Source organism: Paramormyrops kingsleyae, chromosome 15 (assembly GCF_048594095.1).
Source record: "Paramormyrops kingsleyae isolate MSU_618 chromosome 15, PKINGS_0.4, whole genome shotgun sequence".
Classification (NCBI taxonomy): domain Eukaryota; kingdom Metazoa; phylum Chordata; class Actinopteri; order Osteoglossiformes; family Mormyridae; genus Paramormyrops; species Paramormyrops kingsleyae.
The window spans coordinates 12,806,790-12,833,436 of record NC_132811.1 but is presented as its reverse complement, the minus strand read 5'-3'; the positions used below and the strand labels follow the sequence as shown (position 1 = coordinate 12,833,436).

The window sequence follows — 26,647 nt, the reverse complement described above, 5'->3', positions numbered from 1 at the left end:
CCAGTTGACCTTGGACCCTCAGAGGATTTTTTTCTTCCACCAATTTTTCTTTCTTTCTTTCTTTCTTTCTTTCTTTCTGTACCATTCTGCATTCTGTGTCTGAAGACTAACAGTTGACTCCGGTTGTTGAGTTCTTAGGATCTACCACCGAATGACCATAGACAACTAACCAGAAGCTAAGAAAACAGACACTGGCCTCATTACAAAAGTAATGTTGTACCTTCCCGAAAATTTGGAGGTGGTCACTTTAAACTTCAGGTGATCATGTAACCATAGAAACAGAAGGATGTGCTTAATAAATTGAGGCAATATGTTATCACCAGTCAAAAGTTACAGGAGTGATGGGCATAAGCCCGCAATGAGTTAGGTTTGTGTTTCAAGCCATGGATTAGTTGATCTCACTTCTCATTGGTTACTCTGTTGGCTCCCATTGGGTTGGACAGGGCAGTAATTGACAGATTACCACAGGTTCCAAAGTCTCATTTTTACTGAGTGCTGCTGTCAGAGAGTGTCAGGCTCCTGGTATGAGTTTGTGGGGTTGACCCTCCTACCCCATTCAGGACTGTCACAGGGAATCGGCCTTTTCAACCCGATCCAGATGGAATCTTTTAGTTACTCGCAGAAACACATTTTCTCAGATCTCTTTGCAAAAATGAAACAGTGGCACAACTGCATATACTTAGCTTTTCTTGTTTGTTTGTCAGCTGGTGACAAAACCAAGTGTGACAACCTGGAAAGCTTTTTAATGAATTTATTGCATTGCTCTTTTTCAGATTGACTGCATTTTCACCTTTATATATAAGTGCAAGTTCATTAGCAGCAGAAAATAATTCATATTTTACATAATTTCACTGTTTTTTCTTTACCAACAGTTAAACACGCACATTGAAGCTATTATTATAAGCTCAGAGCATCCGTAGGCATTTGTAGGTATTGTTCACCTTCTAGATCCTTCTAAGGAGTTCTAAAGCTGCTGGTTGGCTTTTTCAGGGGGCTCCTGGGCTGGATGGAGCACCTGGGCCAGAAGGACAGAAGGGCGAGAAGGTAAAGCCTCCAGATGTGAAGGATATACCAGGCTATGTGTAGGAGAGATGAACCAAGTAGATTTTCATCATTTTCTTTCAGAAATTGCCCCATTAATGAAGCGTGAATATAGAATATATTCTTGCCATATTTCTATGTTTTGACTCGCTAGTACTTGATGCTGGAGTTGTTGATTTTGCTGAGGTAATAACAATTATATCACTCTCACTCTTTAATAGGGTGACCAGGGCTTGACTGGACCTCCTGGACCGAAAGTAATTTCAAGTTTACTAACTCAGAGCTGTGGTTTTTGCAAAGACATTATTCAAGTGAAATGGCCCTGATTATCAGGGATGTGTGTTTCAAGTTTGATGGAAAAGGTCTGACCTTTGGATTCTTGCTACTCAGGGTGATTCAGGAGAACCTGGGGCAACAGGTCTTCCAGGACCTATGGGAGCAGAGGGTCCGGCTGGATTCCAGGGCCCCCCTGGGCCTCCTGGGCCACCAGGACGAGGCTTCGGTTTAGATCTGCAGGTGTGAATTTCCTCCTCTTGTTTACAGAGGCTGGATTTCTTTCCTGCCTTCTCATTGAGCTTGTTCTGAGGTGTTCTGTGGTGTGTTGGCTCTTGCAGGACTTGGAGGGGTCTGGAATTCTGGGCATGTTTGAGGGAGCTGGACCCAAAGGACCACCGGTAAGAGGATCTCCCCTCAAGGCTTCCTCTGTATCTCCCTCCATTCCGATCGTGCCAGCTCTCCACCACATCGAAATGGCTGGCAGTTTGCAGGCATGCAAAATCATGTGTGCTTGAAATAATTTTTTGGCCGCGATCTTCGGAAGGGCCTACCTCAGGCGGCCGGCTCCGGATCCATGGGTTTATGTTAGATAAACTGTGGACTGAAACATGAGGTCAAGCAATGCTCCTGAACCACTCCCCTTTCCATCCTTACAGGGTCTTCCTGGTCCTCCGGGTCTTCCAGGACCTAAGGTAGGGTGTTTTCACAGCCCTGGACCATGATTTTATGTCCAGTTCTCTAGCTAATGTGGTCCCAAATGGCCAGTAGTGATGCATACTCCTTCCCCACAGGGCAAGGATGGAGCCGATGGGGTCCCTGGCATCGGGCCCAAGGTATAGGTCTCCCATGATCCTTTGCCACCCATCCTGTTTGACATATCCAGCAGTTACAGTTAGCAAGACTAGGCAGTACATGGTCGCTATAGTGATGTCATCAAAACGAAGACTGGCTTCACTTTAAGTCATCACCAAGCACCTCGCGTTTCCCAATCGATTTTCCCTTATTAGCAAGTGTCAGAGGCAGGATGATGATAAGCATGCCTAGCTAAGTTTACGTCACATTAATGAATTTATAAGTCGCTTTCATCCAACTCAACTTGCAGAGAGCAAATCAGTGTCATCATCAAGGTCAATTAGCATCCCTGGAGCAGGTGCCCACGGGCTTAACAGTGACACGATTAGTGTGTGACCAATGGGATTTGAACCCACCAGCTTGGCAGGGGCACATATCCTTAACCTACTCAACAACACACTGGCCTCTATTCATTTGTCTGTTGTGGGTATCTTTTCACCCTTTGCCTTTTCACCATCTAGGGCTCACCTGGAGATCCTGGGCAAAAAGGCCTCCCCGGCCCTGCGGGGTCAACCGGCTCCCCGGTGAGTGCTCCGCATGTCCCTTTAGGGGAGGGGCCCAAAGTGAATAATAATGCTCTTAACATGGTCTTAACCATAGGTGACACCAAAATGAAAGTGTTTTTTTTTTTTTAAAGAAAAGGTAGTGATGGCCAAATGAAGCTCCATGAACCATTTGCTATATTTTTTGACCCCACTAGATGGTGCTCTTGATTTGTTTTGGAGCATGCCTTGAACCTTTTTTGAACACCATCTAGCGGGTTCAGAAAATACAGCGAACAGTTCATAAAGCTTCATTTGACCATCACTAGGACATTTGAGGAGATGCCCCTGTCCACTTTCTTCATACAGCTTTTTTCTCTACAGGGAGTAAAAGGAGAAAAAGGTGATGCAGGTCCAAAGGTACACCCCAGTGTCATTACTGTCATTACAGCTCTGCTCATGGCGCTTTGACTTACGAACAAACTTGGTCATCATGGATGTGCCTTTCTCTGCCAGGGGGAGCACGGTGCAGATGGGATCTCTATCACTGGACCTCCCGGGCCGCCTGGACCTCCGGGATCCGTCATTAACCTTCAGGAAGTAAGAGGCTACCATTCACTACAAAAGATGTTTGCATAGTATTTTGGCGATAGTGCTAGTGCACTGCTATACTGGCACACTGCTATACTGACACACTGCTATACTGGCACACTGCTATACTGACACACTATTATACTGACACACTGCTATACTGACACACTGCTATACTGGCACACTGCTATACTGACACACTGCTATACTGACACACTGCTATACTGGCACACTGCTATACTGACACACTATTATACTGACATACTGCTATACTGACACACTGCTATACTGGCACACTGGTATACTGATACACTGCTATACTGGCACACTGCTATACTGACACACTATTATACTGACACACTGCTATACTGACACACTGCTATACTGGCACACTGCTATACTGATACACTGCTATATTGACATACTGGTATACTGACACACTATTATACTGACACACTGCTGTACTGGCACACTGCTATACTGACACACTATTATACTGACACACTGCTGCATTGGCACTACTATATTGACAGACTGCTATAGTAACACACTGCTATATTAACATATTACTATATAGACACTCTTATACTAATACACTGCTATAGTGACACACTGCTATACTAGCACACTGAGTCAGGGTAATATTCACACTCTGAGCATTTCATCACTATATTCAGATATTTTTTCAGGTAATATTATTAAAAAGAATCTTAGTTCAATGTCCAACTAATATTTCTGACTAACAAGGTTTTTCACCAGTTTTCCTCAGTCTGTTACGAACATCCCCCTTCAGTCACCTGACTAGTTAATGTAATACCAGCAAAGTCAACAGACGACTGGTCGCCTCTGTGTGATTGTAGGTGCTGTAGACAATAGCAGTTCAGGTGCCCCCATGATTTTCCTGATTGCCTCCCCCCTCCCCTGCTCTCCTAGCTCCTTCTCAATGACACCGAAGGGCTGTTTAATTTCACTGAGATGCTGGCACCCCAGGGCTCTCAGGTGAGTAGAAGTGAACCCTTCATACCCTGTGTAATGCTCTCTGTTAATCCATCACCCAAATACAACATGCAAGCTGGAACACAAGCTAATTTCCACCTGATGTAAATTTTGCTTGTTTTTATATTCTTGGTAAACTTGGGCGGTGCTCTGATTACAGATGCTGGCCTTTAGAATATCTGCATGAAACATGGCTTGATTATGGCAATGACCTCATCTTAGTCTTTTAGTTTTGTCCCTGGTACGTTGTGGCTGGATAAGTACCACAGTATTAATCACAGTCAAGCACACGTCATGTGACTGGTTGCTTTAATCAGAGTGATTTATTTTTTTCCACCTCATTTATTTGACCTGATCTGTAATTGCCACCTGTGCTCAGGGACTGAAGGGACCGAAAGGGGACTCTGGAAGTGCAGGGATCCCGGGACCTGCTGGCCCTAAGGTGAGGGAGGATGTGGGACCGGAGATGTGGGACCGGAGATGTGGGAATGAGGTTGTGGATAGGCAGCTCCATTTAGCTACGAAACTGGACTCTTAATTAGAGACCAGATATAACCTGCCTCCTGCAGAATGCCTTGTTCAGCAGTTAAAAAAACCCCACTTCACTTGTGTTTTATAAGCCGTACAGGGAATCCATTAGCAGGCATTTTAAGAATTAATTCTTACTTTTGTGCTCAGTTGTGGTGGATTTTAGATTCTCCACCTGTGCTGCTGGGTGACACTAAGCTTTGAGTCTCTGTTCAGGGTGAGAAAGGAGAGCCGGGCCTCATCATCACTGCAGAGGGCTCACTGATAACAGGACCACTGGGGCCAAAAGGAGTCAAGGTCACTGTTTTGCTTCCAGGGTCAAAGGTCATGATGTTGATTGAATGAGTGCTCCTGTGCTCACGACATATATCTGTTTTTCTCGGTTCTTTAGGGGGAACGTGGCTTGTCTGGAGCTGTAGGAATCATGGTAACACTTGTTTTTATGGAAAGACATTGACACTTATTTAATCCTGAAGGAGGATTATGGAAAGTAATGTTTTCACCGAGTTTAGAACCCAGGGTTGTCAACTTTCATGCATCTGGCGTGACACTCACGGTTTTAGACTCTCATGCCAGAAATCTTACAGCAAATTAGTATTATTCTGTTTATTAATCTATAATTAGTTACATCAAAAGTATTGGGGCAGTTTGCAGTCCCTACAGACTATTTACAAAGTCATAAAACTGTTACATACATGTAAGTGCATGTGCAGATTTGTCTTGAATTGAAAATCTCCCTCCAGCCAGCTGACCAAGTTGGCAAGCTTACAAGCCAGGGACCTTTCATGTGTTAGACTAACATGATAACCTGTTCACTACAGAAACTCACATATAAAGAAAGCTGCTGATTTTATGAATGACTAGTCACCAAATGACACTTTATTCTTACATGGTATTTCATTTGTTTTCTATTTGACTGCTGCCTCCAGGGTGCCGTAAGGGGGAGGAAAGCTAGGACGATTCCAAGGGCCCCTGAGCGACAGGGGCCCTAAAAAATTAGGAAAATAACTGGATTGGTTTGGACTGGGGGGCCTAATATGATATGCTTTCATGGGGCCCAAAATCTCTAGCAACGCCCCTGGCTGCCTCACCTATAACTGTTCTCGATATCTGGCCCCGTCTGAATGTTTAGCTATTCTCACACTTGCCCTAAAATGAGCTGCACTTGGACTCTCGGTCAGGGGAGACTGTGTTGTTTTACAGGGGCCTATCGGACCACCAGGGCCTAAAGGAGAATTTGGGTTTCCCGGCCGGCCAGTAAGTACAGCTTCCTATATGTCAGCTTACACGTGTTGATAAGTAAGTGAGGGACACCGTCACGTAAGCAGCTTGCCGTAGCCGAATCTCAGGAGACGTCTACGGCCTGCTCTGTGTTTGATCCTACACTGTATGCCCTCTTCACTTTAGGGTCGTCCCGGTATGATTGGAATAAAGGGAGAAAAAGGAGAGACGGTGGGCCTGCCGGTAAGTTTGTCCTTAGCTGGAACCTCAATGTGACAACAGCAAACATGTGCAGCTGGTGATTTATATTATCCTCTACTACTGTTCAGATCATGTGACTAGTTTCTTGGGCTCTCATTGGCTCACCGCATTCTAAAGGGTTTCCTCAAGAGAGTAAGCACAGAAACTTTTTAACATTGTGGATTTTGAATGTCGAAAGTCTCTGCGGTTCTTTTTCAGAGTCAAGTAAAAAACAACAGCCTGATTCCCAGACAAATAAAACAGTGGATAGAATATAAACATCCCAGTAAACGGTGTATCTCCCCATCTAGTGAGATCTCTTATGCTGACCGCATCAACTATTACCAAGGTTTCCCTCAAACCAGCACTAAGCTGGAGCCAACCAGGCGATTACGTAAGTGTGCGTTGTGATTTGACATTATCACCAGCACTCAGCAAGATTTTTACGAGGTACCAGCCATTCCCTCTCCGACTTGGCTGAATCACTGTCGGTTTTGCTGGAATTGGAACAATTGAGTTCGAACTGCAGGGCGTTCAATTTGTACACCAGACACGCTTGTCAGGGAAAGATAAAACTGATTCTAGAAGCTCAGTGTTTGTTCATCTCTAAGAATGACTGGAGGTACATTGTACACACATCGCCACAGTAGGCGGTGTTCCAGAGAGACGACCTCAACTTTCACAGTGTGTTGCAACCTAGTGACTTTCCAAAGTTCCAGAATTACCACGCAGATTCTGACCTCAACACAACTGCAGAGCCAGGGGTGAAACAAACAATTAATGTGGAGCAGCAAGCCCTGTTAGATAATTTTGTTTTGAATCTGGGGTTTAAGTTTAAAGTTTTTATGTGAGCCATGTAGGACTATCTAACCTATGATATGGAGAATGTCCAGACATTGGTAATCTAATTTAAATACAGTGGAAACCACTTATTGTGATCACAGATATAGTGACCAACCACTTATATGGAGCAAAAAGCTTGGGACAAAATCATTCCTGTACACATACTATTTAAATAATTCACTTATAGTAATCAAGTAGTCCTCTTACAGTGTTCATTTTGGGTCTTTTTAAACGTGACAACATATGGAAAAAATGAAAACTGCGGTAATTCTTTTTTTTATTTTTACTTTACTTTGATAGCCCTACTTTGCCTTGCGGTAACCCTTCTGCTTCTGGCTTAGCTACCTGAGGCTAATGCTGTGTGCACAGAAAACATGACGGGACAAAGAAAGTCATTTCGTCTCAATGATAAATATAGACTCATCAAAGCTTTTGATAAAATGCCAAAAACGAGCCACCGAGATGTAGCAGCGAAATTACAATAAGCGTTTTGAGACAATGTGAAAATGCACTGTATAAATAAAACTGACTTAAATATTATTTCAGCACTATACTGTATTATAGTCTATTGAATTATATACAGTTCAGTAATTTAATTTGTGCAGTACTTTCATTTGGAAAGCGTATGAAACAGCTGTACTGTATTTTAAAATCGTCAACAAAATTAAGAACGACGCTGTCTGTTTTATTACCTTATATTCATGTAATGAATATATAAATTGGACGGTAATCTGCCTTAGATATAAAGAAGAAGAAAAAAATCGGTTGTACTGATCATCCGCTTATAGTGATCAATTTCACCCCAACAGACGTGATCACTATAAGCGGTTTCCAATGTAATCAATTACTGTAATTAAAATGGAAATCCAGGAGCATCACTAGAGATTCATGATAGAGGGTATAAACCTTTACTTGGCAGGTCTGTTTTTAGTGAAAATGAATGAGAACAGACTATTTTAATTAATTAGTGTACATTTATTGGGGGGTGGTTAAAATATTTCAGAAGGATAAAGCCTGGTGAGTGCAGTCCTCAATAGCCACAGATCGGTGATTCAGGCAGCTGTGAAATATGTTTTATTTTTGTATAATTCATCCGTCTCAGTATGACATATGATGTGAATCTATGCATTTTAATGGTGATTTAATGTACGAGGGTCAGTTTACGTGCTGTGTTAAAAAGAATAACCTGTTTAATGAGCTCCTCCCATTCACAGGGCCCTCCTGGCTCCCCCGGACCCCCAGGGCGCCCAGGCTTCTTCAGCTGCCCCAAGGGGGTAAGTCTGAGTCCCAGCTCAGTCAAAGACCTGCAGTATGCTTTGAATTTCTGCCAGCCTTTGCCTAATTCTTGACGCTGAGGTGCTGTCCTCTGAATTTTAAAGACAGTTTTCCAGATCCCACCCAGACCTCACTGCAAAACTCCAGTAAGTGATAGAGAACCCTTTGCTAAACAGGGCCGGTGTGTCCGGGTTGTCTTGTCACTCGCTGTCCCCCTCGCAGTGTCCCCACCATCTGTTCTCTGCTTCCACCCTGTCTCTCCCCTCCGCACACCAGCATTCTGACGATCGTCTCCCAATCAGGATCTTTATTGCCACACGACCAAGGCGGGTGGAAATCTTTGTCACCACAGCTTGCTATGACAACAGACTACTAACAATTAGGGCACAATGCAGACAGAGAGGAAGGGCACAAGATACCCAACAGGGATGGAGTAAATGCAAGGTGTGTGCTCAGGGGTTCTGTACCCCTTCAAAGTCACCTTGGACCCCCTCCACTAGACCAGGCTAGCCAAGCCTGGACTGTGGCCCTATACATGCTGATTAGGGTGGTCAGTGCAAATTCAAGTAGTGCAGGACAGAACGTTAACACAGGCACAGTACAGACAACAGATAGATAGAGTCCCATTAGAGGGTGGAAAATGTTACAGTAAAACAGACTATAAATCTGCATGCATAGGATGTGTGTCCCCTGCTCTGTGTTGGTGCGCAGGGGCTGGAGAGACAGCTGGGAGCGGGGCGGGGCAGGCAGACTGGGCACCCCTCCCCAGAGCATGTCGCATGACCCGTCCTGCCTCTGGGTTTGGTTCTGTTGTGGCTTTTGTCTCACAGTTAAGGCTAAGTGTGGAGATCCAAGATTGTCCTCAAAAAACAAAATATGCATTGTCTGTTCTGGTCAGAGCAACTCACAAGAATGCTTCATCTCAGCGGTCAGAGGGCACGAAGTGTGGTCAAAACTTTGCAATAAATATTTTGTCAAATTGGTAGTAACTGCTCATTACTTTTGTCCGGGCCAATATCAGACACAATGTTGGTTTTTGCATATTTTTGGAGGAGGACAGTTTTGAAATAACTTTATTTATATGAAAAAATGTGCGTTTGGGATCTGTATGAGTTTAACGTGACTGCATCTCTGTGTACCAAACAAAACTCCAAATGTTCCTGTGACTAACATTTATTTCAAACGATCCCAAACCTGTTAGTGTCACGCTATTGGGATGCATTTTTCTTTTCAGCCCATTTGGGTTTAACATTTTGTGCTTGTTACTCTAAAACAAGCCTAAACGTCTCCTACTTTTTAGATGTTTCTTGCTGTATGTTAGAGATTAGAAGTGGCTTGTAAGCTTTTCTCCTGGCCTACTTACTTAACATTTTGTCTTATTCAGATTAATGGCAACAGGGAATCGACACCAGGTGAGTTAAAATGGATTTGTGTGACGAAAATAATAAACCTGGATTATAAATTGCAGTGGTGTTTACAAAACAGTGAATGTTTAATGCAATATGTGGGTTAATGGAATAAGTATTAAGCTATAAGGCGAGTATTTTACATATATTGATTGAAGTGTATAGGAAGGACGTGGTGTTTACCTGGCACATTATGATGCAGATGTAGGGACAGCTGTTATTGGCTGAGAGGACCTGAGTGCCCCTTTTTGATCTTTGATGATCACGCTAAATTAACTAAGGGTTCCCTCCCCAGTCAACAAATTCCACCGAAGGTGTCAAGGCAGACTGAGCAGGGCGTTGAAAGTTTGCCTTTACTTCTAACTTTCAGCACATGCGTTCACCATCCTGTTCTGTCTCCTTAGAATCAGGAGATGGATGTCAAAGGACATTCGTGGGCACCAAGGGAGACAAGGGGGAGGCCGGGTTCCCGGGACAGCCTGGAGAAACAGGTACGCTCCAAACCCCCCACGGGCGATTCCCTGGTATCTTTCACTCCATCACTGTCTCATAGCTGAAAAAAAAAAGATAACATCATTTATTGCTGCTGCTTATCAGATATGTTTCCTTCCACAGCTTCCTGGAATCCTCCAATCTCCAGGGTAAGGCCTTTTTTCATATAGTACTGTGCAAACGTCTTAGGCTGCCAAAGGAAATCATGTTTAAATGAGCTTCATGTTGGTGTAAAACTGTATGTCAGAGCCTCTCCTAAAGTCACCCCAGTATTTTCAGAAACCATCTAAAACACCCATGAATTTTTTACTCGACCACTACTACACCTCATATGGTTAATCAATACCTCATTAACTTTTTAAAACTAATTAAATTAATTAATTCAGAGAGCTGTTGGGGAAAATTAACAAATACATGGAATGGCTGAGATGCCCCTGAGGAGAGGCTTGGTAACTGAAGCCATCCAACAAGATACCAGTAACTTTTTTGGAGAACAGGAGAAATTATTGTTAGTTTTTATTGTGTCACTGTTAATTTGCAGGTGTGGTGGTGTAAAGGTTAGGGGAAATGCACTTGTAATCGAAAGGTTGCTGGTTTGAATCCCTGACCGGTAAGGTACAACTGAGGTACCCTGAGCAAAGTACGGCCCCCACGCACTGCTCCCCAGGTGTTAAATAATACCTGCCCACTGCTATATCACATAGCATTGTTGTGCTGTGGTGTGACGATTTTTCACTTTCCAATGCTAAACTGTATTTTTTTTCTAAGCAAGTATATACTTACGACGCAGATAAATAGTTTTTCACATTTCCTTTTACTGCCTAAGACTTTTGCATAGTGCTGAACGTACAAAAGTCAGGAGGTGCCCTACTTGCAGGTAGCAGATTGTCTGTGTGTTTGTCGCTGGATCTCATGTCTGTCGGTTTTGTAACGAGCTGCTGTGGTTTGTGGCTTAGGCAGCGAAGGCGGGAGTTATTGCCTCCACATACTTGCATCAACACGTTATAAAGTTTGCATTTTCATATGGGATCTGCAGGCATATTTTTATGTGGTGTAAAACGGGATTAATATCCGTCCTCCATTGTGCCCGAGCAGTAAGGTCTGTTGCCAGCATGGGCGTCCATCGCTGCACCCCTGGGCTGCTGGGCACTGTGCTGATGCCCCCTGTCTGACTCCTGTCTCTGCCCTGTGCACCTCCCAGGGGGAAAACGGGGACCAGGGCTACAAAGGAGAGAAGGGAGAGAAGGGAGAGGCCGGGGTAACAGGCCCGCCAGGGCTGCCTGGGAAGTCAGGCCTCGTGGTGAGTCATGTTTCTATGGATACCACACGGTGGGCATTCCTCTATCGCCATGGTGATGAGAGTGCCTCACCAGCTAGCCACATCTGTCTGATATAAAGACCTGGGACTAGCAGCACATAACACAATATGGGCTGGGTGCCTTTTTTTATAGCTGGAAGCAAAGCATTATAGGTAATTGGTTTTCACCTGGCATTATATATTGTCTGGTTTAAATTGGATAAAACGAAACATTTGTTGCACTAATGGACCTTTGGATGCTGGCCTTCTGGCTGAGACTGGTTGAAAAATGAATAAGAAAGGCTCTCAGCATTCCATGGCAGGACACGAGTGTCCTTTCAGACAATGTATCCATCCATGCTAGACCAGTAATACTAACTAGGTATCCATGGTGAAGCCACCTGGATTCAAAAGCTATTGGAGTCATGCTTCCAAGCTCCGCACCTTCATGACAGCAGAGGGAATTCCCTTCTGGGTGGTGAATTAGTTATACTGGTGATAAACTGGATTTGTGGGGATGTGTTTTGTCTTAGGGGCCAAAAGGAGAGTCTGTTGTTGGGCCCCAGGGCCCCCCTGGAATGCCAGGCCTACCTGGCATACCTGGATATGGTAGACCAGGACCACAAGGTCCACCAGGACCCCCAGGACCGCCAGGTCTACCTCCACGCTTTGGGTCAGGTATCAGTGCATTATTATCTTATATATGTAATAAATATATATTCAGAATTAGTCATTGTTCCCCTTCTAATAGCAACTAATGTCCTCTCAGGCTTATGAGACCAGTAATTTATGAGGCAAGTAATTTGTGTGATGAAGGTATTGAACAAAGAATAAGTGCAAATTTTTGTGTTCCAGCTGTTGCAGTCCCAGGACCGCCTGGCCCGCCCGGCCCGCCTGGACAGCCCGGATCCCCAAGCAATGGGAATTCGGTGAGTGGGCACATTAACATGGTCAGGGCCCCCTCCCAGTATGTTATACGATGGTGTAGCCGTCAACACAGGGCCAGTGCAGTGTTCTTAACAGTAATAATTGTTGACCAGGGTAGAGGTGGTGGATGGGGGGATTGAAATTTAATTAATAAAGGTTAGTTGAGGGCCCTTTTTAAGCGGAAGACCCTGGGATTCAGCCCGGGTAAGCCCATGCATTAAACACATCACTCGGCGCTTTGGTTACTAAAAGTTACCCAAGACCCCCAAAATAGCAATGCCAGAGCCTCGAGTCCCTCATTTCGCAAGCTGGAGGGGGGGAGGATTGGATCCGCCTTAGCAGATTTCACCGATCTGGGGGGTGGGCAAAATGGGCAGGTCAGTAACCCGCAGCCCCCTGCACATCCCTGTTCCCATCTTCTAACTACTTACCATGAACAGGGATGCATGCTTATTCTGGGCAGTATAAGGTATTGGGGTTAGTTACTCCCCAGACAGGATGTAAGTTCATCACAAGGCTCTATTAATGATCATCCAGTTACCCAAAAAGAGCAGAGAACAGCTCGGCCTTTTGAGGAAAACGCGGAACCCCCGGTTCCTTAGAATGTTTCTGTGCTCAGGTCACTTAATATGTGGCTCCTGTCTCAGGTGGTGACATATAAAAACGTGGAGTCTTTGTTCAAGCACGCACACCAAGCCGCAGAAGGGACAATGGTGTACATCTCTGACAAGAGCGAGCTGTACATCCGAGTACGAGAGGGCTGGAGAAAGGTCCAGGTAACACCCCCTGCCTCTACACAGTGTCCCATGTGACTGAGAGCCGTCGGCCATCTTAATGATTTTATCCAATGAGAACAGACGTACCTTTAGTGCCAACACGAACAATAACAGCAACATGCCGGTTCCTCGGTGTCCACTGTTGTGATAATCCCACCCCTCCCCCCACAGATGGGGGAGTTGATCTCCATGCCGGCAGATAGTCCATCCGCTGCTATGCCGAACGGCATGGGCCGGCCCGGGGAGTACAGCAGGCCCGACGTGCTCAGCCGGGTATGACCGCATGCACCTCCTGCACCACACAGCCAGGCTATCTTGCCGGGAAGATCCCTAACTGGGGCGATTTTCCCTGTGAACTTTCTGTATCTTGCCATAATGAGAGGTTTCACTCACTGATAAAAATGTAGATATAGAAATTCATGAATACTAGAGTTGTTCTTGAGATGTGCAGCTACCATGATCTCCAACAAGAGTTATGCGTGTGCATATATAAATGTATCAGAACTTTCATTACATTTAGTCACTCAGTCACTTTATTCAAAGTGACATACATTTCTGAGAAGCCGATTCAGACCCTGGAGCAATTGAAGGTTTAGAGCAGGGGTGGGGAAGCTGGTCCATGGAGGGCCGGTGTGGGTGCGGGTTATTGGCATCGCCTCTCAATCAGCCAATAATAGTGGATCCCCAAGACTGAAGTTCAGAACCACTGTTTTATTATTGGCCGATTGAGAGGTCATCCAAAAAACCCGCACCGGCTCTCAAGGGACAGGTTCGCCACCCCTGATTTAGAGCCCAGTGGTGACATCACACTGCCAATCATGGGCTTCAAACCAGCAACCTTCTCATCACAGACAGCATCCTAACCCACTGAGCCACACGTCACCCCCCCGCCACACACAAATGGAGATCCAGCATGAGAGTATCCTGAAATATCCTGGCCCTTCTGGCCCTGGAGGCACAGTTCATTTTTCGGTCACCTGATGCGCGCCATGTGTCCCGCAGGAGCCGCTGGGCTACCTGCCCGGATACAACATGCTGGCACATACCATCCACACCGGACCGGGGGTGAGTGCAATAAAACCGTCACCTGGGTGACTGCAGCCCCGTTGCATTCTTCAGATCCGGACGCTGTCGCCATGGAATTACAACGAGGCGACAAAAGCGTGTAATTTCATCTTTGCGTCGGCTCAGAAACGCCGACGTGGCTCCTGTCCAGGCCCATAATGACTCCCGAGTCAAAACGCGATTTCGCTGTGGTCGACTATTCCCGTTTTAGGACTAAATTGCCCCCTGTCTATATGCAGCGTTTAGAAGAGGCCACTGGATTTCCGAGGCTGGTTAGACACATCTACATGCCTGCAGAGCTGGTCGTACGATTCTAGGCCTCCCCTGACCGCCTCTGTCAGCAACGTTTCTCTCCGATGCACAAGAGTAAACACCAGATCGAGGCAGATATTGCACCATGGTGCCACAATACCCTGTCCTGTTCTGAGACTGGACAATGTAACAAATTCACTTTGAATTAGCGCTTCACAGGAAGGCAACACATCCTTTAAATATGACTAAAGCATCACACTGATGATTACAAAGATCAGTGTAAACATACTGTACAAAAGTCGTAGGCAGTCAAAGGAAATGTTTAAAGCTATTTTTCTGGGTAGTAAGTATATAGTTGTTCAGAACAAAAGCACAATTTAACATTAGAACATATGCAAATTAAGAATAACACAATAAAAACAAACATGAATTTCTCCTGTTCTTCAGAAAGTTACTGATATTTAGTTAGATGGGTAGTTGAACACCGCTTCAGTTCCCAAACCTCTCCTCAGGGGACCCCAGCCGTTCCATGTATTTGTAGAATGTCACCAGTGGCTCTCTTAATTAATTAATTAAATTAGTATTTACAAGTCAGAGAGGTATTGCTTAGCCATATGAGGTGAGCTAGTGAAGTCATCAGGGGTGCATTGGATGATTATTGTAAATACTGGGGTGACTTTAGGAGAGGTTTTGAAATGGTTAAGCCAACAGACTTTTACAGGCATAATAGCATAGTTTTACCCCCATGTGAAGATCATTTAATCATCATTTTATTTCACTGCCTGAGACTTTCGCACTTAAAATTAAAGATGACATTAAAATGATCCAGAGCGTAAATCATCTGAAAATAACAGAATTTAAGTTTTAGTGATTCTGGGAATAAAGATGTGCATAAATGTTTCCCCAGTGCGAATGAAGGTAGCTTGATTTCTGTGAATATTTAAGGTATGTGTAATTCATTTCGAAAATGCAACGCGTGTGAATGAATGTGTCGTGTTTAAGGAGAGACGCAGCATCACCATAAGTGTGTGAACCTTGCTCTCCAGCTGCACCTGGTGGCCCTGAACGCTCCGTTCTCGGGGGACATGGGAGGGACCCGCGGGGCAGACTTCCAATGCTACCAACAGGCACGCGCCATGGGCTTGGAGGCCACCTATCGGGCCTTCCTATCCTCACACCTGCAGGACCTGATCACCATTGTCAGGAAGGCCAACCGCCACAACGTGCCCGTGGTCAACCTCAAGGTGTGGTAGCGCTTGTTCACCGAGGTTTATCTGACATAGTTTCCTGTCTGGCAATGGGAAGGCCAGTGAAAGGAAAGATAAGGATTCTAAGGAGAATCTGTTTTACAGTGAGTTACTTAGCTCATTGGATAGCACCATTGTCCAGGGTTTTGGGTTTGAATTCTGCCTTTGCTGTGTGTGTGTGTGTGTCCACAATGTGATAAAAACCTGTTATTTTGACATTGGGGGGACCATATTTTTGGTCCCCACAAGGAAAAGCTCAATTTTTACGTTCTACGCTTAAATATGTTACGTTGTTTAGTATCTGTAAATTGACCATAGTGCGTAAATGTGTGTGTGTGTCCTGTGATAGACGGGCATACCTTTGGGTTAAAGGTCTATGGTAGCGATGGCCAAATAAAGCTTCATGAACCATTTGCTGTATTTTTTCGCCCCACTAGATGGCGTTGCATTGGGGCATGCTTTGAGCCCTTTTTTGAAATGAGCACCATCTAGTGGGATTGGCAAGTATAGCAAGTGGTTTTAGAAGCTTCATTTGGCAATCACTAGTCTATGGCATTTGCTGGTCCCTGCTTGTAATGCCCCGTGTGTTTATTATTGCATGTAGTTACAATGTTGGAAAACAACAAGTTAAGTTCAGGATCTGGGGATTTTATGCGGGTGATACCTGTAACTGGAGATGCCGATGAAGGTGGAGACTTTACCACCAGCTTCAGGAATGCACAAGCAGGGCCAGGCCACAGGGGCCTAAACGTAGATATTGTATAGGAATAGAATGGAGTAGCACCATATTGGAGGTCACTACACCCTGAACCTGTACTAAATTATATTCCTCTCTAATGCTCAAGCAATCTTTTGAACAGTTTTATAAAGTTTTTACAGTCAGTGAGCAGCAGTCGGTATTTTTGTTTAACAGCACCAGTGTGAAGGACTGTATTACTGCTGTAAAAGCAAAGCTGGCCAGTCAGGCAGGAGAACAGCCAGTGCTGGAAAACAAGAGTTTTCCATCATCTTTCCAAGAAATACAAACGGTTTACTCTCTATTACTCTGTTACGGGTCATTAGAGTAGCACGTTACAAGTGCCTTTTGGTGTTATAAGCATAAGGCCTTATAAGCCTTATGCTTATAAATCCTATAAACGGCCCTCATCAGGACAGATAAAACATATCAAATAAATATGGTGCTGCTTTGTTTGGTTGTTCTTGCCATATTCCCCCAATCCAGGCCCTGATCATTCTCTCCTTCCCACTGGACAGGGGGAGACACTCTTTACCAACTGGATGTCCATCTTCTCCGGAAACGGGGGTGTGTTCCAGCCAGACATCCCCATCTACTCCTTCGATGGCCGGAACGTGATGACGGACCCCTCTTGGTGAGTGAGCCGCTTGCACGCCGCTTTGCCCGATGACTCTGCACAGTTTGGGGCTAATCACAGGTTATGTGTGCCTCTAATGGTCCAGCCTTATCTGTAATGACGCACAGTTATCACTCTCTGTGTGGCAACCAGATGTGGCCACCCTGTCAGCTACTTAAGGTGGCTGTATGTGTCAAATCATATCCAGACAGAACGAAATACAGCATGTCGGTAAGATCAATCTGTCGCATACTTAAAATGACATAGCCACCTTGCTCATTCTATGTCACTTTGGAACCATAGAGGACACAGAATGTTTTTGATGCAATGGACCCACATACAGATCGCAAATATGCGGCAGCTCTTTTAAAATGCACGCCAATTCCACGGCAAATGTTATACAGTTACAGCATAAATTGAATTGTATTATTTAAAGTACAGTGCACTGCAAAGCATGCTGGTAGCTGCATAATTAGTCCTGCTGACCAACCCCATGGCATCACATTTATGTCAGCCAATTGAGGGCAGTGGGGGGGATCAAAAAACTCCCATAAGCAGTAGTCAAAAACTCCTATAAGCGCCTGGGTATTTCTCAATATGTGTACTTGACTGTACTTGTGTTCTCGTGTACCCATTTTACGTCATCTTCCACTGCCAAAGACCAGTTCCAATACTCAAGAACAGAAGTACAGAGGATGGTAAAAATCACCAGATGTCATAGTTGTCCTGCCTGAAATACTAAGGATACATTGGTTGCATCCTTGCTGAGCGAGACCAATCCCATGATTCATTGCATCTCAAGTTGGTTCCTGGTATTGAGAAACACCCTCTATTGATGTACCATCACAGTCCCACAGGCCCCTCACAGTCAGACTCGTGTGAGTTCCTCTTCATATTCTTCAGAAAACTTGGAGCTCTACATAGTGGAATCTTTTACCAACACAACCCAGTAAACAGACAGTTATTTTTGTCAATGACAAGAAAAGTAGCGATATGTCGGAGGTTTGTATGAAATGAGAAGTTAAGGGGGCGGGAACTTGTGACCACAATCCAGAAGGCAGAGGCTGCGGTGGCCGCGGGCCAGGACCTCCTCAGACGGTCATGGCTGCCCCCGCCCTGCTTGCTGCACTGTTTGTTTCTATTCATACATCAGCACGTTAAATATAGCAGCAGTTATGCTACACAATCTAATTCACTGAGACACGTTTGAGGCTCAGGAGCCAGTTTCTTGGCATGGCTGGGCTTGTAAAATACTGTTTTTGTAAAGGCTGGCCAGGGCTTCTGTCCCGATTCTCAGCATACATGGTTCCTGCCTGTGAAAATATCACAGAGTATCTCACTGCCCCGACTGGACATGAAAAAGCATTGCATCTTTGGCTCCTTTGCGGGAATGTTATCAGGATGTTGTCAGAACGTTTGCGTGGCTGATCACGACCCACGTTCCGCCATGATTCCGAAGAAACGTTCCAGCCGGTCCAGTTTTCTTTCAGTCATTTCGAATCAACTTTATCATCATGTTTGGTTCAGTTCCCCAGTCTTTCTGGCACTTCGGAGGACTTTTCAGTTTAATATCTTATTTGGGGGGCCTTCATTGCTCCTGTCAGCCTACCAAGTCCTATAAGTCGCCATGGTTACCTTTCTGTGGCTAGGACAGATGTCCTGGTGAAGGATCTGCATCTGTGTGTCATCGGGGTGCTGAAGAGAGCTTGGTCTTGTTTAGGGCCCTATTCCAGTGAATACCTCTGTAATGAGTCCTTGTACACTACACTATCTCTCCCCCCGTGTAGATGTACGTACATGTTAGAGCATCCTGCTCACAACGCAAAGGACATGGGTTTGAATCCCAGGAAACACACATTAATTCGTGACTTAGAATTAGAATGCCTGTATTGTCATTGTAACAAGTTACAACGAAACTCAATGCGTGTGATTCCCCAGTGATGCTTTGAGGTACATATGAATATTAAAGGGGGAAAGATAAACTAGATTAAGATAAATAAGAAAACAACCATGAATGTATAGTATCCAAAATATGTAAGAATATAATTAATGTAGAAGAGGTACAGAAAGTGATTGTGCTTATGGTATACAGCAGCATGTTTGGCAAACCTATACATTTCACATTGTACTATATACTATATATTTATGTAGTATGAGGCAGCAGTGCAATTATGACAGGTGAATATAATGTCAACTAATTATACACACACACACACACACACATATATATATATATACACACTGTATATAGAGATGTGCACTTTGGATAAAAGTGTCAGCGAAACAGCTAAATGCTTGTGCGTATGTGTCTGTGTATCTCTGAAACATGGACTTGGTGTTGCAGGCCCCAGAAGATGTTGTGGCACGGCTCTAACATGCTGGGGGTGCGGATGACGTCCAGCTACTGCGAGGCGTGGCGTGCGGGTGACATGGCAGTGACAGGTCAGGCCTCCATGCTGCACGGCGGCCTGCTGCTGGGCCAGCACTCCCGTAGCTGCTCCAACCGCTTCGTGGTGCTGTGCGTGGAGAACAGCTACGCCCTGGATGCCAACGGGAACTGAGGGCAACTCCCCCAGGCCAAAGACATGGCCTGTAAAGGGCGGGCGGAAAATACCAGTCGCCCCCTACAGCCTGTTCACATGTAGCTTTCTGAAAAGGTGTAAATATATGTAAATTGCTTCCGGCCTAGATCACTGCATCATCGCCAAGCTCTGCTCAGCAAGGGCTCGTGGAAGCTTTACTTACACAAAATTGTTCTGATGGCAGAATGAATAATGATTGGTTCAGAGAGATTACGAGTCAGACTGCAGATGAGGTGGGTCCAAGCAACTAGAGGCAGTGGGACCAAGACATCTGATTGGTTGGTCCCACCTCCTCTAGTTCATCTATTTCTACCCTCAAAACATCTGATTGGTTGGTCCCGCCTCCTCTAGTTAATCTATTTCTACCCTCATAACATTTCTGTGTAAGTTAAACTCCAATGAGCTCAGCGAGGTCATACCAAAGAACAGATCTTTCACCAGACAGCGGATCGCTCTTCCCGAAGCCACTCATCACTATATGCATCAGTTTGGGCTGGTTCTTGAGAGTTTTAACACGAGGCTTTTACGGTCCTGGCTGGTGGACAGAGTTTGTGTGGTTTATTTTGTCTAGTTGGCACTATTTGTACATCTTCTGTCTGAGTTGCCACTGTTCTCTGGGTCAAAGTACGATTATTGTTCAAAAAAATGTGGTTCATATTTCACCATGGAAACCTTTTGTGGTTTCTTAACCAGGTTAAGTCAGTTAGACATACTGCATAATTTAATATTCCATGGCATTCACTACAAATTACAATCTTTCTTGTTTTTATTTTTTGTTGGCAGGATTTTTAAAGTGGTATGTTATTGATAGGATGTCATTTGCTAACAGTTTTTTATTTCTCTCAGTATTTAAATTAAATGCAATGTTTTATTTATACTGACACAGCACATAATCTGAACAAAAAGTGATTTAGTTTAAATAATTTATAGTTCACTGAATCAGACTGGGACCTTCATTCAGAACAATGTCTTGTACAGTAACAGGTTTAGGTTAACAAATTTTGATTGTTTTATATAGTTTTTGTAAGAGATACCTCGATTTTATAAAACATGGCAAAACTTTTTAAAATAAATTCCATTGCAAGTGTTTCGATTGCTGTCAGTTTGTGACGCCAGATAGTCACACTTGTCCAAGAGAAAATGAGGAAAGACTAATGTTAGTGCATAGAAAATGAGTATATTCATGAATCTGGTGCTCATTAAATAAATATTTTTTACAAACCTGACTGTTTTATTCCTGCAATTACTCTCAGGTTTCCCGCAAAAACTACAAGCAGTTCGCACTGCTGTCAGTGACTGGGGCTCCGCTAACTTGCGCCCAGCGCACGTTCAGTTGTCAATGGCTGGGGCATCTGTGCCAAAAGTCGGATGCCATGGGCAGGGGCGGAGCCAATTGCCACCCCCAGTGCCACCCCGCTGGAAATGGTAAACATTAAAGGCAAAGATTTGAGCGGAAAACTGTAATTTTCCGAGTGCCCCTGAAGGCATCCCGACGCAGCAGTACCCTGTGCGTGCTGCTTAGTGACGTGTCATTGGCTGAAAGCTCTGGCAGTGGCGCGCGTTCCTACATGATCCAAAACACACCCGCGGTATTGATAACAGCAGGAGTTAAGCAGGTATTTATAACATATTACACCATATTACCAATTCCTAATGAGAAGTGGTCACACACTTGCAGTACATAAAAAATAGCAGCATGAAACCGTTGCGAACTGTCTGCTCCATGTCTCGTTTAAATTAGCCACGAGCCCTGCTCGTGCTGATATAGATCGTCTTTTAGACAGCGTCATTGTACATATGTATGTTTTAGTGCACATGCTGAATTATAGTGTTGTTTAATTTTTTTTACACAAAAAATGTGTGTCGGTGTGGTAAGTGTATATGTGGAGAACCAGTCATTAGTTTTCTACTGCATGTAAGCAGGCTATGCATGTCATACTTCACTATACTGCAATGTGAGGGTTTAATTAGCTACATAGATTAATTAATCTATTTAAATAAATAAAAAAAATATTTTTTCCTTCATTTATCATATTTATATGGCCCCCTCGGCCCCCCTTAAATAAAAGTCTAGCTCCGCCACTGGCCATGGGGACAGCATGAAAACAATGGAGCGCAGCTGGAGAAGCGCGCTGCCTCTATAGAGCCCAGCCTTCCCGAAAGCTACAATAATAGAAATTATGTTTTCTTAAGAAGAAGAAAAAAAACGTTGGGGAAGAATAATTAGAGGCCAATGTCCGCGAAAAGAGTGGCGTAGCGGATCTCAGATTTGCTTCGTTTCTTCATCCCGCGTTGTTTCTCCTGGCCGCAGTTTCATGCGATGACATTTTAACTCCCAGCTGGAAAGATAAGAGGCGCCTTTGATGTGTCTGCCTGCAGCTCAAATTTTAAATAAGATCGTAACAAATGCTCCAGGTTAGCTGGGATGAAGTAGAGCGATGTGCTGACTCGGAGAGCTGGTAATGACAGAGGCCCCCGCCAATCATTTAAGATGCGGCTGAGTGAGATTGCTGCCCTATATCTGGCTGCCGACTCACGCATCTGGCGTGGCACTCACGCTTTCAGACTATAACGCAAGAAATCTTACAGCAAATCTATATTATTCCATTGTAAACCTAAAATTTGCTACATCAAAAGCGTTGTGAAAGTTTGCAAACCCTGTAGACTATTTAAAAAGTAATAAAACTGTTACAGTTAAATGCGTGTGCTGATATTCTCGAATTGAAAATCTCACGATAGCCGGCTGACCTTAGTTGGCAACCCTGTCTATATTACTAAGTGATTTTATTTATTCAGCGCAGTCATTACACCAGCAACACAAACTGACTCCTTTTTCTGTTATTGTGGTCAGCATGTTTAAACCACACACTGATAGTCACTGAGTCAACGTTTGAAAAACACTGGGAGGTGTGCAGGACCATGTCTTTCCGTTGCTTTGTGTAGGACCAGCGGAACAAAAACCGCAAACTCAATACTTAGGCCCAATTAACAAAAGCATCGGGAAGGAGAAGACGAACTGGCAGGCAGACCGGGGAGAGGAGGTTAAAAAAGAAGGGTAAGTGATTGACACTGAATAATTGACTCTTCTGTGCAGGTCGCCAGTTACCCCTAAACATTTAGCAGTGCCGCGGGTTGATTTCTGTACAGTACTTCCAAACCGGACAGACGCACCATCCATTCTTGAAATATCTAAATCTGGACACGGACACACAAGAATAAAATGTGGTTGCTTGATTTCTTGTAACTCTGAGGCTTACTGTCCTATTCGTCCAGCTTTCAGCCATAACCACGTGAATCCCCTGTTCGCAACCTCCCCTCCCGTCGCACGGGTTTTCCCGCTCGCCGGGGTCCTCCGCCTCTGAACACACCGACTGGCATGCACACAGGAAGGGTGTTTCTACGAAAAGAATCCCATAACTGCCAGCTTGGGAACCGTGGCGGCAACTCGAGAATGGGGTAGCTTCTGAAACGCAACCTTTTGAAACGACCAGTAGTAGGAAAACATTCTGCTTGTCAGGGCAGAGGTGCCGGATTTTTTGATTAATAGAAGCAGATCCGTTTTGACTGCAAATAAATTCGCTTACGTTACGATTACCGCCACCTATATTACCAGTTCTGGCCAGCAGATGGCGGTAATCCTTTTCTCCTAATAGGGTACAGGCGCCCAGCGTACGGAGGGGCAGACCTATGTTAATTATTCCACCCAGCCTCCAAAATATGCATTATTAATCAGGCCATATTAATACAATATGCGGTATAACTTTGCAGCGCACACTGATGACAATTTTAATATCCTCAAGAATTTATCACGCCAGAATAGAAAAACAAGTCACCCCCATTAACGGATTGTTGGACTCTTGATTTGAGTTTGGCAGAGCACAATTCCAGAGACGCGCTTTCAGCCCGTGAAAGTGTTAAGAGATTTATAGCCGTGTTATGAGTGCCATTGCTTGCGTGTCGCAGTTACACTGAACATCAAATCGCCCTTCCCTTCTCCTTGAAAAGTTCCAGAATCATCTTGTTGGGGGGGGGGGGGACCGTTATCAGGGACCATTTTCTCTGAAGCCTCTGATAGAGAAGAAAAAAAAAACAGTGGACTTAACAAAGCAGAACCTGGAATTAGACAGAGCTGCACTTAAATTTCAGGCCTGCTAGTTTCCAAGCTTAGACAGAGCGGCAGCAAGAGTCACATTCTATTGATGAAAGAAGCCTACTTCATTGAAACAGATCTCCTTCAAAGTGAAAGCCCACTTGTATTCTTGGTGGGTTTACTTTAAAGCACATGCGGGGACACAAACACGACTATTGTAGTACGTCTCTATAGCCTGTTTGCTTTCTAAAATATAAAGTGTTGTTTTGTATATACCTTTGTGTTTAGATAATCTGCTTAAGTAACAGAAATTACATTTTATCTTAATTTTTGCCCTTAGTAACATAGCAATTACTGTATTTTTTGTCCCCATTGATTTTTACAAGTAATATAATATACAGATATCAAAGACTGCATGTTTTGACAGTGTGATTGGGTTTCATTCACACCCAGCTGTCTGCCCAGTTCAGTAAATCCTTCTGCCAGAAACAATACAGGTTACGTACGACCTGTTCCCACACTTCTGACAAGCGTTGAAATATTCCATAACGAGCCCCGGAGGATAGAGCGCCCTGGGATTATGGTGGATTCTTTTAGGGCATCTATAATGCAAGTGTGGATGTATTCCCATGTTCCTCGATATTGTCCTGCCTCTTTCAGAATGTGCTTGCGGTATGAGTAAGAAAGTACAGCAGCAGGTTGCAAAAACATGGTGGTGTGATGGACATCCAATGGGCTAGAGGCAATTCTAGGATTTGACTCTTAGGGGGGCACGTCCTCCAGTGTGGGAACCACTCTTTAAAAAGAAGCACAGAACACCACCCATGATAAAATTGCTCAGAATCAAAATCAGAAAACTTTATTAATCCCAAAGGAAATTGCTTACATTACGACTGCACAACACACAGAACAATAAAATGAAGTACAAAGATTGGTGTAGCTAAATTAAATTAAGCAAAAATGTTCTGAGGGCAGAAGGAACGATGATTGGTTCAGAGAGATGACCAATCAAATTGTACAGGAGACATCTAATTGGCTGGTCCCACCTCTTCTAGTTGCTTGGTCCCACCTCCTCTGCAATCTGATTGGCTAGCTCTTTGAACCGATCATTGTTCATTTTAGTGTAAGTACAACTCCCATGAATGATAAAAAATTGCCAAGGGGGGAGGGGCTACAGAATGTGTGTGAAAATACAGGACAAATTGCTAAATTGTTTTAAAAAAATAATTTGTCAGGGGGGCTGAGTCAAGTAAATAGGACGGCTGAAGCCCCTCTAAAGAGGGTCTAGAACTGCCCCTGGAACAGACCTAGATTATTTTGCTTTGAATCTGCAGATTTTGGTTGCCGTGTTTATATCACTTCTAGTGGTGTCTTATAACAGGGCAGAAATACTATGTACCATCAGAGGCACAGGGCACACTGACCTAACGCTTGCGCCTTCATGTTCCTGGGGATTATATTGCTTCAAGTTCCCCGTCTCTCTCTGGCACCGAATCGTTCCTCAGACGAAGACGTGTGAATCGCCTGCAAGGTAATTGTTCTGTGACAGCATTCAGAGCTGCTGTCCCTGGGGCCGTGTCCCATCGCCGGGGGCCTGCTGGTGGCCCCCCTCATCTGTTTTTGCAGTTGTGACTTACCACCAGATGCCACACTATGGAAAGGCCACACATCTGCAGGGTGCCTGGGGTCAGTCATGTGACCTCCCCCCAGTGCAAAGGTCAAAGGGCACCTGGATCTCTCCCACCGGCACTTAGAACGCCACAGGATGCGTTTTTCTGAGCGCGGGACATGCCAGGCGGATGGTAACACAAGGGTCCGCTTGTTTTCTCTGGCCCACACCATAGCAAATCGACAGCATGGCAGCGAGGTTATGGAGACCTGTGGCAGGATTCAGCAGCTCCAGATTGAAAGCTACTGTTATACCATAGATATAAATATGTCCCTCAAATAAATTCAATGTCCAACTTACAAAACAAACTGGACGAACTATGTTGCTTTTCCCAAAAGTAAAGTGTTAAATTATGTTACATCCATACACTGTATCTGGCTTTATGGTTGTAAGCAATTTTGTGTTCCATAACATTTTCAATGGTACATTAATTTTACTGTTATTACAGTTTTATCTTAACATCCTAAAACTGCATTTTGTCTTTTTTGTGTATACATAGAGTACATTAACCTTTATTTTACCAAGTATTACCAGATGTGCAAGGTACTTATAACAGCAGCAGAGTTTTGTACACCGAAACATTCAAGACTTTAGAACAAACTATATACACATAATCGAATACATTTTTTGGTATTCTCGTGTTAAATTCTTCATATGAAATTAGAGTAACTACATACTTAGAGGTGGTTTTAATATGAGAATTAAACATATTTATATTATTTATTTTTCTTCTGTCGAAGGCATGTCAAAAACATCTCGGCTTCATCAATGACCATCTGCACGCTTATGGGCCTGATACCTCAGATATTTTAAACGAGATTCTCTGAAAGAAGTCAACTCCGTGAGTAGAAATTAAACGTATAATTTCATGTATTCATGGGAACATCCTTGGAAATTTAAATAATTTCAAAATAATCCTAGAGTCAAAAGCTTTAACAATTACCATTTCTTTGTCACAAAGCGACTGAGAAAACCCGCAGGCTTTTAAACCGATTTTCACCTGCCTGAATCACATTAACTGCTCCGCTTCCTTTCATGTCAGCCGCGGCCCAGCCCTCGGTTGACCGAGGCGTGTGGTTCTGCCAGGGGAGTCCCCCCCCGCCTCCTGCACATGCTCAGTCGGGACCGTGACCGCGGGCCGGGTCCA

The 26,647-nt window shown here is 44.3% G+C and overlaps 1 protein-coding gene across 2 annotated transcripts in view; it reads left to right on the top strand.

Annotated features, from left to right (window-relative positions):
* The window catches only part of LOC111840113 (collagen alpha-1(XV) chain), a 63,905-nt gene extending 42,938 nt beyond the window's left edge, over positions 1-20,967 (top strand). Inside the window, exons 14-42 of one of the 2 annotated variants that reach the window (XM_023804597.2) lie at positions 991-1,044; positions 1,263-1,298; positions 1,432-1,557; positions 1,656-1,715; positions 1,974-2,009; positions 2,109-2,150; positions 2,631-2,693; positions 3,036-3,071; positions 3,168-3,251; positions 4,176-4,241; positions 4,618-4,680; positions 4,983-5,063; positions 5,158-5,193; positions 5,970-6,023; positions 6,174-6,230; positions 8,285-8,344; positions 8,450-8,491; positions 9,730-9,757; positions 10,156-10,242; positions 10,367-10,392; positions 11,445-11,543; positions 12,074-12,218; positions 12,396-12,469; positions 13,115-13,243; positions 13,415-13,516; positions 14,246-14,308; positions 15,607-15,804; positions 17,062-17,177; positions 19,504-20,967. In XM_023804597.2, the coding sequence (XP_023660365.2) occupies positions 991-1,044; positions 1,263-1,298; positions 1,432-1,557; positions 1,656-1,715; positions 1,974-2,009; positions 2,109-2,150; positions 2,631-2,693; positions 3,036-3,071; positions 3,168-3,251; positions 4,176-4,241; positions 4,618-4,680; positions 4,983-5,063; positions 5,158-5,193; positions 5,970-6,023; positions 6,174-6,230; positions 8,285-8,344; positions 8,450-8,491; positions 9,730-9,757; positions 10,156-10,242; positions 10,367-10,392; positions 11,445-11,543; positions 12,074-12,218; positions 12,396-12,469; positions 13,115-13,243; positions 13,415-13,516; positions 14,246-14,308; positions 15,607-15,804; positions 17,062-17,177; positions 19,504-19,720 (2,280 nt within the window). In that variant the 3' untranslated portion in view covers positions 19,721-20,967. The remainder of the gene's footprint in view (positions 1-990; positions 1,045-1,262; positions 1,299-1,431; positions 1,558-1,655; positions 1,716-1,973; positions 2,010-2,108; positions 2,151-2,630; positions 2,694-3,035; positions 3,072-3,167; positions 3,252-4,175; positions 4,242-4,617; positions 4,681-4,982; positions 5,064-5,157; positions 5,194-5,969; positions 6,024-6,173; positions 6,231-8,284; positions 8,345-8,449; positions 8,492-9,729; positions 9,758-10,155; positions 10,243-10,366; positions 10,393-11,444; positions 11,544-12,073; positions 12,219-12,395; positions 12,470-13,114; positions 13,244-13,414; positions 13,517-14,245; positions 14,309-15,606; positions 15,805-17,061; positions 17,178-19,503) is intronic. The other variant, XM_023804598.2, reaches the window with a different exon arrangement.
* Positions 20,968-26,647: the final 5,680 nt, after the last annotated feature.